Source organism: Musa acuminata, chromosome BXJ2-6 (assembly GCF_036884655.1).
Source record: "Musa acuminata AAA Group cultivar baxijiao chromosome BXJ2-6, Cavendish_Baxijiao_AAA, whole genome shotgun sequence".
NCBI lineage: Eukaryota > Viridiplantae > Streptophyta > Magnoliopsida > Zingiberales > Musaceae > Musa > Musa acuminata.
In genome coordinates, this window is record NC_088343.1 from 8,765,426 (window position 1) to 8,782,276 (window position 16,851).

The 16,851-nt window shown below is 40.1% G+C and overlaps 2 protein-coding genes across 10 annotated transcripts; one reads left to right on the top strand and one right to left on the bottom strand.

Annotated features, from left to right (window-relative positions):
• Positions 1 to 55: 55 nt before the first annotated feature.
• LOC103987430 (phosphatidate phosphatase PAH2) lies at positions 56 to 12,030 on the top strand. 8 transcript variants are annotated; one of them, XM_065112174.1, is made up of 13 exons: positions 56 to 389; positions 644 to 3,249; positions 3,785 to 4,350; positions 4,448 to 4,521; positions 5,915 to 5,999; positions 7,214 to 7,300; positions 7,429 to 7,501; positions 8,300 to 8,343; positions 10,209 to 10,337; positions 10,431 to 10,529; positions 10,727 to 10,858; positions 11,109 to 11,426; positions 11,540 to 12,030. In XM_065112174.1, the coding sequence occupies exons 2-11, from the start codon at positions 690 to 692 to the stop codon at positions 10,781 to 10,783; spliced, it is 3,774 nt and encodes a 1,257-aa protein (XP_064968246.1). In that variant the 5' UTR covers positions 56 to 389; positions 644 to 689; the 3' UTR covers positions 10,784 to 10,858; positions 11,109 to 11,426; positions 11,540 to 12,030. The 8 variants fall into 8 exon arrangements, with proteins under 8 accessions (XP_064968246.1, XP_018683429.2, XP_064968245.1 ...); XM_018827884.2 differs by lacking the exon at positions 11,109 to 11,426 and having other exon boundaries at positions 3,785 to 3,861; positions 3,997 to 4,350; positions 11,665 to 12,030; XM_065112173.1 differs by having other exon boundaries at positions 11,109 to 12,030.
• A 328-nt stretch (positions 12,031 to 12,358) lies between these two features.
• Positions 12,359 to 15,900, bottom strand: LOC103987432 (UDP-glucuronate:xylan alpha-glucuronosyltransferase 2). 2 transcript variants are annotated; one of them, XM_009405736.3, is made up of 3 exons: positions 15,527 to 15,900; positions 14,813 to 15,425; positions 12,359 to 13,518 (listed from the first exon to the last, which is right to left on the bottom strand). In XM_009405736.3, exons 1-3 carry the CDS (start codon positions 15,728 to 15,730, stop codon positions 12,572 to 12,574), a joined length of 1,764 nt encoding a protein of 587 aa, XP_009404011.2. In that variant the 5' UTR covers positions 15,731 to 15,900; the 3' UTR covers positions 12,359 to 12,571. The 2 variants fall into 2 exon arrangements, with proteins under 2 accessions (XP_009404011.2, XP_064968248.1); XM_065112176.1 differs by having other exon boundaries at positions 15,522 to 15,654.
• Between the last annotated feature and the right edge of the window lie 951 nt (positions 15,901 to 16,851).

Sequence of the window (16,851 nt, forward strand, 5' to 3'; positions counted from 1 at the left end):
GAACCACGAATGTAACCCGAAATCCCCACCGATCTTTCTTGGGCTCGCACTCCAAAGGAACGCCAGATGTTAAAAGGAGGAGTTTTGCGTTTGAGATTTCGGTCGCTGGGGGTGAGGGGGCGTTGTTAGCCGCGGGAGTCAGATCGGTGTCGCCCCTTCACCCTGGAATTTCTTGGATCCGAATATGCTTCGATCCCTTCGCTGTTGTTAGCCAGACGGCGTCGCAATTGGGCCCCGTGGCTCCTACAAAGACGACGGTTCGGAATGTGGGCTTGAGTCTAGGGAGGTGTTTGGGTTGGTCATTTTACCTTCTTCTGCTCATTTCCGTGTCAGAGGAGGTATTTGTGGTCTAGAGCTTCGTAAAGATCGCATCTTGCAGAGATTTCGTGGTTCGTTGATCTACTTTTGTTCTCCTTTCTTCTTATTGATTTGTTGTTTCCCATGTAATTCTTCGAGTTTTGGACATCTTCGACGTTCTTTTTTCCGGATTCTTGGAGATTTCGTCAGGATGGTCTGATTTTGCCAGTCTTTTTTGCTTGTGATGACGGTTTCTCTGATCTGCTGAGTCCGGGCTTGTTGAGGGTTCCTTCGACTGAGTCTCTTCCTGCCGGTCATTTGTTGGCGAAACGTGAATTCTTTGTAGGTTTTATGATTTGTAACTGTGCGGAAGGTGGACATAGGGGAAGAAGATGTATGCCGTGGGGAAGATCGGCAGCTACATCTCCCGGGGGGTGTACACCGTCTCGGGCCCCTTTCATCCATTCGGAGGAGCGGTGGACATCATCGTTGTCCAGCAGCAAGATGGGAGCTACAAGTCCTCGCCGTGGTATGTCCGGTTCGGGAAGTTTCAAGGTGTCTTGAAGACAAAAGAAAAAATTGTCAGGATATCTGTTAATGGCGTTGAAGCTGGATTCAATATGTTCTTGGACCATAAAGGAGAGGCCTTCTTCCTCAGGGATGCGGAAGCTGGGGAACCAGAACCCGTCTTGTCACCGCCAACTTCTGGGGATGAGACAGAGGAAAGGGTGAAGAATGGGGGATTTAAAAAGATACGGAGCTTTGATGTCGAGGGTGGACAAAAGGAGCTAGTCACCCGGGTGGATAATGGGAACGGTAAGCTTGTGACTCGAACAAGTTCAAGACGATCAGCGATCTTAGGTCTTATGTTTGGGCGGAAGTCGATCAAGGAAAACGGCAAGGGCGGAAATGTGGACAGGGTTAGGTCAATGGAGCGTGCAGAGATTGCAGCTGACCTCTTGGAAGTGAAGTGGTCAACCAATCTGAAGCCCAGTGACCAGAGATCTGACAGTACTCAGGTAAAATCATCTGAGGATAGCGAGATGAATGTTTGTGTTGCTGATGAAGAACATGATTCTCAGACAATTTTGCCAAATGATGACTTACATGGTGATGAAAAGCTCGATTCTCATGGTGAAGGGATGGATGATGATTTTAGGAGAAGCATTTCAAGCAGAAGTTGTTCAGAAGAAGAAAGAGATAATGACCCTTCATGTCCAAGAGTCACTGAGGAAACCACAGAGACATATACATCTGAGACTGGTGATAGGGAAATCTCTGATCAAAGTAACTCTGAATTTGTCTTTAGGAACCCTGTTGTCGAGCCTAACTTAGATTTTGATGCAACTTCTTGTGATGCTTTTGTTTCACATGATGAGGAAATAGGTGATGCACATAGGAACCTCATGCTTTCTGAAAAGAATTCCGAAGAGGAAACCTCCCAAGAAATGGTTGTGCAGATTTCTACCTTGGTGGTTAGTGATATAACTGATAGAAACAAGTTGATCTCAGAATCGGTGACAACACAATCAGACAAGATTGATACCCAGAATCCTGGTTCAGCTGCATATTACGATGACACACAACAATTGCATACCGGAAGCTCTGTGGGTTCAACACGAGGCATTTTTACATGTGATAGTGACAGAAATGGAATTACTTCTTCCAGCTACCATGAGACTGTTGAAAGGTCAGTTACTAGAATTAATTTTTCGGATGACAAGCCTTCTGGGCATTTGGACTTTCTTTCTATTGGGGCTGAGCAATGTGAGAATGGATTTTTGTGCGACACTAGAAACATGGTTCAAGAAGTAAATGACCTGTTAGCATCAAGTGCATCATTGAGTAAAGAAAATTCAGATCGTTGCCATGACCAGGGCTTGGAAACATCTAGAGTTAGTGAGTCTTATGTGTTTGAAAAATTGCAATGTGACTATACCAGAAATGGGGCATTTGAGGATTCAGATGACAGTGTGTTTATTACTGAATCTGTTTCCAATTTAAGCTCTGAACAATTCTCAAGTTGTATTCCCTTTTTATACAATCAACAGTTGCTAAGCTGTGAAGATGAAGTCATATCTATGGATGTTATTGCAGAGGAATCTTCTCATGACAAAGAAACTGACTTTCAGCAAATTGATCTCTTTGGGAATCACCATCAGATGAGGGAAAGAAAAGCTGCTCAAGTCACCTCTTTTCCATTTGATGTATCAAATGATCCACTTAATTCTGGCTCTTCTGCAGAATCACATAGCATTTGTGATATACCTAATTCTTGCAACTCGAGCAATGTAACTCAAGAAATAGGAAATTTTGATGTAGGTATTAATCTGAAGAGGTCCTATTCTTTTGAGGAGATTAATGTTGCTCAAGATTTTGGTATCTCTAGCCCTACAGAAGTAGCAGAATATCATGTTCCCTGCTCTGACATCTTGGAAGATATTCAATTTCCATTTAGTGATATCGACAATTTTAATATGAAAGATATTGACGCTGAGCTATCAAACAATAACAAGGTTGTTCATGCTGAGCATCCGCTGACACCCACTGCATGCTGTGATCTAGAAGAGCAAGACCTGCAAATAAAGAACCCTAAACAGCCTCTGGAGGGAATTTCTGATGTTCTAATATCAACTTCTAGTCCAATAAGTATCCAGGGATGCAAGACAAGTTCTCGAGAACCTGAACTATCATCTAGATCATTGCCCGTTATTCGTAGTCATATTAAGGATCTCAAAGGATCAGATCTATGCTCAATGAGTTGCTCATTGGAATCAAAAACTGACATATGTAAGCTGGACATGCTTAAGAATGAAGATTCTAGCTCTTCAAGGTTGGTGGCAGAGCTTCAAACAGAAGCAATGCAAGGATATACATCTGTTGCTGCTGCTACTGCTAGCTCTGCTCAAAATGAGGAGGAACAGAAAGGCACTTTGGCAAATCCCACCGTTGGTAAATAAGTTTGCCTTAGACATTTTTGTCATCATATTAACATAAATATCAAAAACAATTATCATATGGAAGGATTAGTATACATACTATGCGAAGTTCCATGTAGGCTAGTATACATCAGAAGCAAAATTTGTCAAACATGACATGATATGGTTGACTATTCATCATGATAGTGCATGATTTATTATATGGAAGGATACTGTAGATAATATCATAACAGTATACCATAGTTTTACTAAGATCGACTTTAACCAAAGTAGTCAGAGCTGGATGAATGTATTGATGATTTTGTATTGGCTGTTGCAAAAGTGTCTTTTATAGATTCTAGATCACTGCACATGATCCTGTATGTGTTTATGCTTTAAGAAATCATATATTGGGTCACTTAGGAGAGTTGTTCAGCAAAGAGCTTGCATCTATCGTTCCTACTCCAATCAAGTGTAAATGATTATCCAATTATAGCATTAAATTCAAGTATATGATCAAGTTTATGGAAAGTTATCCTAATGATTTTTATGTTGAATGCTTCATGCAGAGTTATCCCTCTGCAAGCAATTGTTATTTGAAGGGATGGGAGCAGGTGCAGCTCGTCAAGTATTTGATGCTAAAAAGGTGAATTTGGAGCAATTTTCTGCTTTGGGTCCATCTCTTTTGAAGAATGAAAAACTTGTTGTCAGAATTGGTGATAGATACTTTCCATGGAATGCAGCTGCACCTATTATCTTGGGAATGGTTTGTTTTGGTCAGGAAATAATATTGGAACCTCAAGGTATGATACCTGTGGATGGAGATGAGGAAAAAAATGGAGCTTCTAGAAGCATCACACCATCTCGAGGGAGTTGGCTATGGCCTTTCTTGAAAAGGTCCAAGACCATAAGCAATGCTCATGCAACCTCTAAAGGTACCAATGAGATGGATGTGGATCTGGCTTCCCAAGGGATTGGAAACATGACTCAACAAAGTGACATGCTGCAAGCCAAGAACTCTAAGAAGGTGCAGTCACTTACTCCAACATCTGACGAAATTGCTTCCTTGAATCTCAAAGAGGGCCAGAATGTGGTTACGTTTAGTTTCTCAACACCAGTGCTTGGATCACAGCAGGTTCTCCCAGTCATTGTTTCTTCTTTTATAATGTGTTCAATCTCTCTTTTTTTCATCACATTCGTCTAAATAGTACCTAATTAATCATATTGAATAGGTTGATGCAAGGATATATCTTTGGAAATGGAATACTCGGATAGTTATCTCTGATGTAGATGGAACTATCACCAGGTAAGCACTATACTAGTTCTAATTAGACATGCTTGTGTGCTGCTTTCTTTTACTGTGGCCAACCCATTCTTTGGCTACCTTGTCTCAGATAACATTCATCCTTATTTTGGGGTTGTAGCAAGCAGTGGGATGGAACAGTAGTGGGCCCTTGAATCATGTCAGATACCCTGTTTCTTGTAAATTGTTGTATATTATGGCCTACTGACATGATTTCAGGGATCCATCTCTTAGACATTGATTTGCTGATATTAATATATGAAACACTTGGTTTTTCTATGGATAAGCCATGTAACCAATGTTGATTGTCAATGGTGCATTCTGATCAACTTGTATGCTTATGAGCTGGTTAGGCTATTATCCATTCTGTTCTTAGTAGGTAAACTTTAGCTAGAGGACATTGAACTTCTTGTTGTCCTAATTTCTGGATCTATTCGCTTTGTAAAAAAGGCTTAGCCTGCGAAGTCTTGGTCTGATCTCTGATTTGTTCATCAATATCTTCTGATGTGTGTGGAAGCTCTTTTATTCCTTTGATTGAAATTAATAGACCATGACATTAGGCCAATGGAGTCTTGCAATGTGTATACTTATTAGAGTTTAGTTGATTATACTGTCATTCTTTATTTCTTGTTCCATTTGGTAATACTAATATTATTGACATTATGAAACAAAGCATGCTCGAGAAAGCAGGATTAGTTTCCTTTTCACTGACTTCAGAAGATTGCTTGTCTGACAGTTTCTAATCACTAATATGATAGACATTGCTAAAGATGCACAACTGAGATTTTGTATGCACAACAACAAGAAGCTATATATCCCAGCTATTTGGGGTCACCTACATGGAATTTCCTGCCATTTAGCTTTGTATCAGGCACCATCTCTATGTATTGCATACAACATGCAGTAAATATTAACACTTAAGTTGGAGACATGAATAATTAAAATGATTCCTTTCACGAAATCTTGTTGCTCTTGTTCTAAGATGCTTGTATGTGAAAACTTTGAGATTGCATGGTTTAAAAGTTATGACTTGTGAAATATATGTAGTTTTCAAGCTTTATAAAGTCATACTAATTCTTTCGTTATGTAATTGTTGGATGCTTATTGGGTTCTTTACTATCAAGTAAGTCATGAAGTTCATAAGTTGTACCCTGTCTGTTATGTCCTTTTCTTCTGTAGATGTTGCATGCAAGAAGTCTGTAGGATACATGTTTCATAATTTGTTGCAGCAGAATTGGTGGTGGAGGAAAATTATTTGGAGACAAAATTATTCATTCTAAAATGTTTCTTTTATCTGAATCATTGTTTATATGGCAATTGTTTATTTTTGGCGGTCAAATTTCTTGGACTAGGAGATTTTGTGGCTGATTATCTGCTTTTGCTCTATACATTACAGATCAGATGTTCTTGGGCAGTTCATGCCTTTGGTTGGTATAGATTGGTCCCAGACTGGTGTTGCTCATTTATTTTCTGCAATCAAGGTTTAGAAAAATTTCTCAATTTACTGCATTGGGAGCTTATTATCTACAATTGTATGTCATGTTTTATTGTCACATTTTTTGATCATACCAGCACAAGATGTTGGTTGAAATTTATTTGTTGCAATGTATGAAATTGATACTTACAATATTTGCACAATTGCATATACTAGATGCATGATGCATAAGAAACTTATGCTTTGGAATTACTGATCATAAATTTTGTCAAATCTCAATAACTTGGAGTTGGCTTTATTATGATAACTGTTCTTCAGAGGTGCGTACTGAATTAATGGAGGCTTCCTGAGAGCACTTCGCCTCTAGTTTTGATGGGTCAAATGTTTCAAATAACTTACCTTATTATTAGTATTTAGTGGTGCAAAACAAAATTTTAACAAGTATCTATTAGGTGTTTGGTCTGATAATTTCTCGCTTTAATAGTTTTTATCGGGAAATAAAGATGGCCGTCAATTTACTAGGATCTAAGGACAAGTTGATGATTATGGTCTAGCCGGTTGGCCTTGGCATATTTTAAGATAAAAAAACCAGCAGGTTATCAGTCAAGTCTCTAACTATAAAAAATATTGGAACCGCTTGTGCTTAAGCTGATATTGTGCTTTACGTTATTCTGTCTTTAACCATACTCGAATATCAGAACTATTAGTTGTTGAAATTTTCTTCAGATATTCTGTCATTTGAATATTATGTTGGTAGAGCTAGGAGAGTTGGAGGTATTTTTGGGTCTTCGAGGAACTTGAATACCTCAAACTATATATCATAAGGTCATTAAGTCATATTAGACCACCTCATCTGTCTATTCTATTAAGTATTATTCCCCTCCATAATCATGTTACTTCTTGTGTAACCTGTCATTGTTTTGGGACAATTTGTCCTGCTGTCATTTTAGCATGCGTTCAGACCTGCAATTGACACCATAATGCACCTGTCCTGATCACATGTCATAGACATCCCATTTTAATGGAAAGCGCACACTTGCCAGTGCATATTGGTCTTGACTGCTAGAAGCTTTCATTTATTCTGATTTGAGATAACATGATAGGGGTTGCAATACTTGTTCCAACTTGACTCTCTCGATGAGATTTTGTTTCGTGTTGAGTCTTACTAATTAGAGAAGCACCCAGTCATTAAAATTCCATTCAAGCAGCAATATTTTCCGTGCCAAACATATATTAAGTGAATATCTCTTTTTCTTTCAGGACAATGGATATCAATTGCTATTTCTCAGTGCCCGTGCAATTTCACAGGCTCATCTGACACGACAGTTCCTTTTCAACCTTAAACAGGTGATACATGAAAAAATGGCTTTCACAGGATAAGTAATTGGTAGTTGTGGCTTGTTTGTAAGTAGCAGAGGCCGCAATGAACTCTTTGTACTTCACCTTTTGGGATCTAACCATGTCTCAATTTGCAGGATGGAAAGGCTCTGCCAGATGGTCCAGTTGTCATATCTCCTGATGGTCTCTTTCCTTCACTTTACAGAGAAGGTCTAGACTCTAGTCTTTTTTTTTAAATGGTCTCTATATGAAAAAGGCATGTTGAAACTTAGAATTATTTCGTTCCTATCATTCTCTCTTGTACAAGCAGCTTTTGCTTTGTTTGTTGGAAATTATTTGATATGCTAATTCCGATGTATCTATAATTTATGGATTTTGCTACTTTTATACCTAGGGTTGTTAGAAATGTGAATGTTCTAGGTTTTTTTATGAATGTCTGAGCAAATAACTAGGCATGTGCCATTTTGCATTCTGAAGTCTTGATGATTGCATGTTGTTTGATAGCTGTGGGCATTAATAGATACCAATATATTACAAAAACCAAATTTAGGGACTGTAGAATTTGTCTTAGCTTGCCTTGACCTATTGATCACTACTGGCACGTACTTACCTTTTAGTATTTAAATTATAAAAAAAACTGTTGATACTAGAGTCAGGGAGTTCAGCATTAAGTATATAGTAACTATTATATCCTCTAGGTGATTATCAGCATTTTTTCCCTATTTCAAATTTTCTTGAATTACTAAGGAGATCTCTTGCTATGATGTTCACAATAGTGAAGTTTCACTAAGAGTCTAAGATTGTTGAATATTGTTATAGAAACTATAGACATACTCCTTGTGCGGAACCTTTTTGTATTAGTTAAGCTTTATTTTTATACATCATATCAGAATTTGCTACCTATAGTTGTTTTACAAGATATAATTAAGTCGCTTCATGAGAGGAATGGAGTTAATAATTTGGCCTCTTATAAATGATATGAGTAATCCTGGAGTTTATTGATTGCAGTTATCAGAAGAGCCCCACATGAATTCAAGATCTCATGTCTAGAGGTCAGTCCTGTTCTCTGATGCTGTTTTTTTTTTTCAAACATTTGCTTATTGGACTGTAGTTTCCTCTTATCTGATCTTCGATAGTCACATGCTACATCTGGATATGATCTCCTAATTTTCCAATATTTGTGCTGTTTATGGAGTTCAGAAGTGTTGTATGTAACTAAGAAAATCTCGAAAAACTCTATCACAAAGTGCCCACTTTTGATTCTGTACAAGTATTATATATATCACAAATATTAAATATTTTTTAAATGTTTTTTCCTGCTGAAAAGAAAATGTTGTCCAGCTCCTAAAATGTAGGGTTTCATGCTAGATCTGGATGTGCTGCTGCTGAATTAAAGATCAATCTGTAGTTAATTTAAGTTGTTTGTTTCTCTTTCTATGGTTTATAAGCAATGACGAATCTTGGTTTGTCTATGATAAATGTATAATATATAATTACTATGTTCTGTCTTTTTTATTTTTCCCTATTTTTTTCATTGCTTGACAATCTCTTCTGCATAATTAGAGAAACTGATACAAGTCAATTCAATGGCATTCCTTTTTTAAATCTTCTAGACACGTTGAAAATTGTGTTTTGTATCCCCATCCATTATCCTCTAATTGAGAAGTTGGTATGATATCTTAGTAGAAGAATCTCGGTGCGAAGTGCTAACTATTACATTTCTTTCTTTTACCCAAAGATAGGGTAAGTCAACCCATTGGTTGTCTATATTGTGTATTTGATTATGGTAGAATGGTTGTTCTAAAAAGATTATTAACCAAGGAAAAGATAAGGGGAAATAGATACTACAGGGATAACACAAAAATACTCCATCCAAGTTCAAGGTTTATTTAAAATTACACTTGGTTTATATATAAAGTCTTTTAGTCACTTTACCTATTCTCATATCATTAATAGTAATTATCATACCTCTTCTAACTATAATATCTGTACGTACCTTTAGCACATGCCAGGACCATCTTAAGCACATCTTAGTACCATCGTAAACGAGTCTCCTCTATTTTATCCTCTATCAAATCTGGACCTAATTGGTTATGAATGAGGATGTATCTTTTCCTATCTTTTATAATAATTTTACACATCCATTTCTATATTTTCATCTTGATTCTTGACAACATAAACCTTTTGTATATATTATTTCGTAATATCCCAATAATCAATCCATAAAATATTATTGATCTAACAATTGTCTTATAGAACTTTTCTCTTAATTTAAAAGGTACTCAATGATTACACAGAATTCATGGCATCACTCGTCGTTCATGAGTAGCATTCTTCACAAACTTTCTGGTTTGGCCAATCTTCAGTGACTTTTGCTTGCCACTTGGTTGGTTTAAATTTGGATGAGTTTGTGTTCAATCAAAAGCTTTGTCTACTTTTGAGTATCACATTACATGTAAAGTACTTTCTGCAGTTATAGGTACAAAACTATTCAAATACTTTATATTATGCAGTCTTCACTAATCAAGGCATCAAATAGATGTCATGTCCCCTTGTCCTTCCTAAAATATTGCAACGGTAGGCCTGTTGTTGGTTTTTGCAAATAGTTAGACACCACAGGGCAAAATTTGTACACAAAGACGTCGATTTCTCAACAGCTGATTCTGAGAAGCTCTTTGGAAACTCAGACTTATTGAGAAAACTTAACCCTTTTTTTGTAGCTTCAGGACTCTTTTACTCTTTTTTATGAAAATAGTAAATGTTGTTATTCCTTATAAAAAAAGGTGGCAATTTTTCCTTAATCTTCATAGTTCTATATATATCTATTGTTTACAGATTTTTGCTTTGTTTATTTTATCAAATCTGGATTCTGGAAGGTCTTTACTTAGAGAATGACATAGAGCCTCATATTTTTCAGGATATTAAGGCACTTTTCCCACCTGATTGCAATCCATTCTATGCTGGCTTTGGAAACAGGGATACTGATGAGATTAGTTACCTCAAGGTTGGAATTCCTATAGGCAAGATCTTCATTATCAATCCTAAGGTACATATCCAAGTCATTCTGAGGAATGCAATAAAATTATGAGATATATGTTGAAGACTGAAATTTTTTTCATAATTGTTTGGTAATACACAGGGTCAGGTCGCAGTAAATCGCCGAGTTGATACAAGATCATATGCTTCACTCCACGAGTTAGTCAATGGAATTTTTCCACCAATGTCCTCATTAGAACAGGTCAGACCTTGCAATCATTTCAGTTTCAAGACTTTCAAAATTCAAACTCATTGCAACTTGTGAAGTTGTATAGTGCCCTATTTTAGGTATATTATCTATAACAGATGATCTTCGCCATCTGTTGTTATCAATTTACCTAGATGTTTATTTCAATATTGTATCTGATAATTATCTAATCTTCTTTAATTATTGCTCAGGAGGACTACAATTCATGGAATTTTTGGAAATTGCCTCTTCCTGAAGTAGAAATTTGAACCTCAAAACAATTTCTTTATCAGCAAGAGGACATCAATTGGCGCAAGAATGCTCACATATGCGGGAAAATTCAGGTAGATTTCTTTTGTTTTCTGATATACGATTTATGATTTATCACCATGATGATAACCAACTACCGCTCGTTTGCTCGAATTCTCAAACAGCAGTTAGGGTGCTAATGCACATATTTCAAGAAAGGAGAAATATCATTTTGCATTAGGAAATTAATTGAAACGAATGCTTGCATATGTTATCAGGAAAATACAGGTAGATTTCTTTTAATATCTGATTTATGATTTTATCATCGTAATGATAACCAACTAGGTCAGTTACTCGGACATGGAAGCAGTAAGGGCGCAACTACATATATTTCAGGAAAGGTGAAAAATCATTTGCATTATCAGTAGGAATATGTAGCTTATGTCTATGTAGGAATGGACTAGTATTCTGCCACCTTATGGAGAATGTGATACAAATATGGATGAAATGTTATCTGAATTTCCTGTTTTCATAAATGACGAAAATTTCCAGCCAGTCATCGGCTGGTTGTGGCAATTGCTGAAATGTGTGATCCTATGGCATTTCTTTCTTGGAGACTCCTTTTGTCCACTCTCTAACTCCAAAAGAAGGAACTCAATTAACGTAAGCACTTTGTTGTTTCTTCCTAATACCGAACTTAGCTTATTGACCTGAACCCGTGCTCTCCCCGAAATACAAGTATGTCGCTCGTTCTGAACCTTTCCCGTTAATCACAGATTGGCACTTCAAGCTGAAAGAAGAACAACCAGCGCCAAACTATAGCTTCAAATCACGGGCGGGCAGCATCTTGTTGATCTTGATTTTGTTTTTATTTACTCTAAAAAATCTGAACCTTTTGCAGGCCAATTACTTGTTGGTCATGGCAAATGCATATAATCCAGCGGTCGGACAATGTACATAGGGCGTGAACAAGTCAAGGATCCGGATCTTTCATACACAACAAATTTGTATACTTCTACTATAAGGTCACTCGACCAATGTCATCATTGCTTTGGATGTACTACTTCATGAGAAAAGAACAGAATTTTCGATGCATGTGACAGTTGAAGTTGATAAAATACCCTACTCTGTCTTAGATTATGCAAGTTTTCAAGGATCAGCGGTCCATCATATTGCCACAACAAATGTTCACATGGTTCGCTATGTATAATGACAGCATTACGAACAGCATGGTTTACTTATTCATTTATTTCCTTTTCCGAGACAATGGAGTGAGTAAAAGCTTTCAGTGAGAAGGCATATATGATAATGAGCAATAGAGCTTGTTAACTTGATAAGCCTCTTCGCATTTTACGGAAAATGTGAACTTTGTGATGAGCTTGGTTGGGAATTAGATAAATGGATGCAGACATTGATGATCTTGCTATCTAATTATTCTGATGCTTTTATGAGACTAAAAAGCATGGAATTTTGTACAGGGAACCAAACATTGCTCCTTCCTAAGGTGAGTTTGCCTCCTGCTCTGTTAGTGTATCATGAACAGTATTCATATCTCTTGGTGATTCATTCATAAAAGGTGAGACAGAAAAGGGTGCTCAAAGCATAAAAGAAATCTTTCACTGCATTCCACACATTATTGAGATCTCTGATGGATGGGAACAATAGGATCTTTGGTTTCCTCCTCTCACCATTATTCTCTACAGGCACAAACCGTATGAACCCTATCAAAATCCAACCATCGGAGACGTAGATAGATATGATCTATCAAAAGAATACCAGCATTGCTTACTAAGCCTGCGAACGACTCCTCACTCCGTCGTCACGGTCCTGCCATTCCCTGATACCTTCAGCCTCCAATGGCCGTCCCCGAACCCCAGCTCCGCCGCCTGCCGCCTCTCCTGCTCCAGCTGCTCCCTCCTCGTACCCGAAAGGCTACAGAATCGCTGCAGCCCCGCCTCCATCTGATCGTGCAGCTTCCACCACGTCCCGTGCGCTGCGTCGCTGGCGTAAACGCGCTGGTCTCCGACGTTCCAGTTGCAGTCGTAGTCCCTGTAACACATCCACGGCTTTAAGCCGAGGTAGTGTATGGCGTACAGCTCCGGTGGGTCCGCGGCCAAGAGGCGGTTCTTCATGCTCGCCTCCGCCGTCGTGTTTGACCAGAAGTTCTTCAGGAAGTTCACCCGCCGCGGCAGGCGGTGCCACCACACGAACGCCTCGTTGAGGAACCCCTGGTCGCCGCCGTTGTACGAGATCACGTCCTCGCGGCTTGCCATCAGTGCCTTGAAGGTGCAGTGCGATGGCTCGATGACCATGATGCCGGAGTTGAAGATGACGCCGTCGTTGCCGGTGGCGGAGATCTGAGGGAAGCGGAAGAGCAGGTCGAGGTTGCGGAGGACGAGGATGTCGGCGTCGATGAAGACGACCCTGTGGTAATCGGTGAGCTGCCACAGGCGGAGCTTGCTGTAGTTATACTCGTTGTAGGAGTCCTTCTGGGCGTGGGGGTTACGGATGCGGTCGATCTCGCGGAGCGTCCACCCGGCTGCGGCGAGCGCCCGGAGCTTGTCGTGGGGGATGGACTTGTCGTGGAGCAGCAGGAGGTCGCGGGTGGAGCCGGTTCGGACGATGCTGTGGGCGAGGATGATGGCGCCGCACACGTACGTATCGGAGGAATGGAGGACGGTGGCGTAAGCCTCCCGGCGGTGAGGGCTCATCGGACCGCCGGCGAGCTTCGATGCATCGTAGACCACGTCAATTCCTGGAAATCATTGCCGATACCATCCAGATTAGATTTTTCAACTAAGACATGATTCAATCGCAAGATCTTATTATCAACAATAATCAATCAAACTATCTTACATCTTCAATTTACTAAATAAGATCTTTACATCGAATTGGCCTTTTCTGTCCCTATACATCTCCATCAAAGCCTTGCAAGTTTACTCGTTTTCTTAGCATTGACAGGTAAGAAGAGAAAAGAAAATTGAACTTTGAATGAAAGGGTTGACAGAAACAGATGGCTTCAAGGAAAAGCATGATGTTGATCCAGCAGATATCAACAACAGTGCAGGTTCTCCTCCACCAACCAATTGTGATGGATGCATGGACATCCTTTGCTGTGGAGGGGACAAGCTCTCATATCAGAACCTGCCAGTCTTTCTCATGCCAAAGCTCCCTATAGACATGAGGAAACATCTGTAGATCCATGCTGTTGTACCTTTTCAACTCCAAGGAAGTCCATGCATCCATAATGATGGTGGTGGGTGGTAATGATGATAGAAAGCTGGAAAAGAAGAAGAAATCATGCCGAGGAACAAGGAAAAAGAGTTGGATCATGGCAAAACTCACAGTACTCTGTCCTTCAACACGCAGGACTGAGCGAGGTGGAATGTATTTATGCCACCGACAGCAGTCTTTGTGTCCCACATGTCCATGCAAAGACTCGTATTGCTATTGCTCTGTTCTACTCATCCGAGATAAAAAAGGCTCTTATCACAGGCCTTTTCCTGTGAGAGATGTGGATGTTTTCGCTACCTAAAGCTAAGATTCCAATCAATTGATTGGCGACAAGTCTGCCCAATGCACAACTAATTCAGAAGGTTTATAGTGGTCATAATAATATTAGATGTAACCATAGAACTTTTGATCTCATTCTCTTTCTCTGGTACTATGTGTTAGATCCAACTTTTGACTGGATTAATGCTAATGGGATCTATCAGGATATCTATCACTAGATGTTAGATCTAACTTTTGACTGGATTAATGCTAATGGGATCCATCAGTATAGCTTAGATTTTTTCCTGTCAATCAATTTATGCTTTTATGACAACCAGTCATCCTACTAGACATTTACTGTGTATGATTTAAAGATCTATATAGCCGATCTTTAAATTGGCAACTAAATCGATCATTTATCTTCTTCTTGAAAGATTTTAGAGAACAAAAGATCAAATTCTTTGAAACTTCATCTCTATTATATGGTAAATCTGTGACTGTCACGAAGAAAGAAGGCATAACAGTGACGGAGCAAAAGGTCGAACAGCTGGGCGCACCTTTTCCCCACAGTGGCAAGGCCAGATTGCAAGAGCCGACCGGCAGCGCCACCTTCTGCTCCAGCCGCCGCGCCTCCGCCTCGTACAGCCACCACTTGCCTTCCCTCACCACCATCTCGTCGCACGGGAACAGCTCCATCATCGGCCGGCACGCGCTCAGGAGCACCACCTTCACCGCACCCCGCGCGTCCCTCCTCCCCCTACGCGCCGCCGTGGTCGCCGCCACCAGGTGGACCTGCAACCTGGACACGTCGCGAGACCACCCGGCGGTCCCCGACCGCCGGCACGGAAGCTTGGCCACCACCACGTCCACATTGCCGTACAGGGAAAAATCGGGCATGGGGAGCTCGGGGCACGACGGGCCCTCGTTCTCCTCCTCCTCGTCGATCCACTCGGGGAACAGGTCCTCCCACTTCAAGTTCTCGGACACCCGCTCGAAGTCGACCGTCGTCGTCCTCCCACCGACCAGTCCCCACTCGACCGCCTCGTCCTCCACAATGTTCACCAAACCAAGCTTCGCGTTGCCGTGCAGCGTTCTGAGGAAGCCGGGAACCGTCTCCATGGCCGTTCGGTTCTCCCTCGCAGCCTTCCTCTGAACCCGCACTCCTTCCACCTGCAAAATCCCAACGTTGAGCTCTTCAAACACAACGATACCACCAGCCGCAACCACGTTTGAGCTGGTTTCTATACGCACAGCAGCAGTACTCACCTTACCTTCTTCACGCGGCAATCGCGCAAGGAACAGCGGACGATCTCGGCGGCGGCGTTCTGTTCGTAGACCGACGAGGGCTGTAAGAGGAGGAGGAGGATGTAGGAAAGAAAGAAGAGGCTGAGGAAGGCGAGATTGATCTTGATGACGAGAGCTTTGGATGCAACGGTCTTCATCATTCCACTCCCTAAGCCCATACTACTACTCATCGCCGCTTCTTCTTAGCCTCGTCCGACCTTTGAGTACTTATTAAGTTCTTGGCTTCTCTCTTTAATGTGAACTCATTCCTGCTTGCAAGCTAAGAAGCTTTTGCTTGTCCAGCTCCATGTTCAGCAGTTCTAACTACACAGTGGTTGGGATGTAGAGAGATAGATAGCGAGAGAGAGAGAGAGAGAGAGAGAGAGAGAGAGAGAGAGAGAGGGACGGGAATATGAGGTGGGGAAGAGGTAATCAGAGAGACCCACGTGTATCTCAGATGACTGTTTGGCTACCACAACGAAGGGAAGGGGAAACAGAGAAAGCTTCATTCAACGGTTAGTACATCTTCCATTTTCTAGAGAATTATTTTTCTTTACAGGGTTTAGGATTCTGATGTCGGAAAGTAAATCTATCCTCCCATCATCAAATATCATGAGAAGCATCAACTCGAACATGAGATTTATCACTTACTACGAAATCAAAACATAAGAATTCGATACAAAATATTCCAACACTCGCAACAATCAATATATACAAGGAGAAAGTATGCATAATTCTTATAGCTGGGAAGGAAACTTCACATGTAAAAGTTACTCTGAGATCCATTGGCAATTAATCATTGCATGAGCCATGAGTCCCTACCTGGCAGCCAATAATTCTGGAACTGTAGGTTTGTGAAGCCACTCTCATTTCAGACAAATGGAACAATCAATATACAAGAAACTGCTCATTTGCAAATGGAAAGAAACTTTTGGAGTCATTATTGCCATCTTTCACTGACCAATAAAAAAAGAAAAAACCCATCATAAAAAAGTGAGAAACAAGTCATGCATGTCTCTTAAATAACAGCAAAATTTTCTTTTCCATGGGCCCTTGTGGTACAACTGTGAATATTATTTTCTCTAAAGCTGATGAGCAATTAGCAACTTCATTTTCTGATTGCTTTCATAGAACAAGGGAACACAATCAACTCAATTCTGACCCCCCTAGTGGAGATTCTTTTGCAGGGGATTGTCTTTCTGCACAGCAGAGCTTCATACTCCATTAGGCTAAATCAATGAAATCATTTTTGTTGACATAAGACTATTTAGATGCAATAGCTTTTATTTTCTTATATATATATATATATACA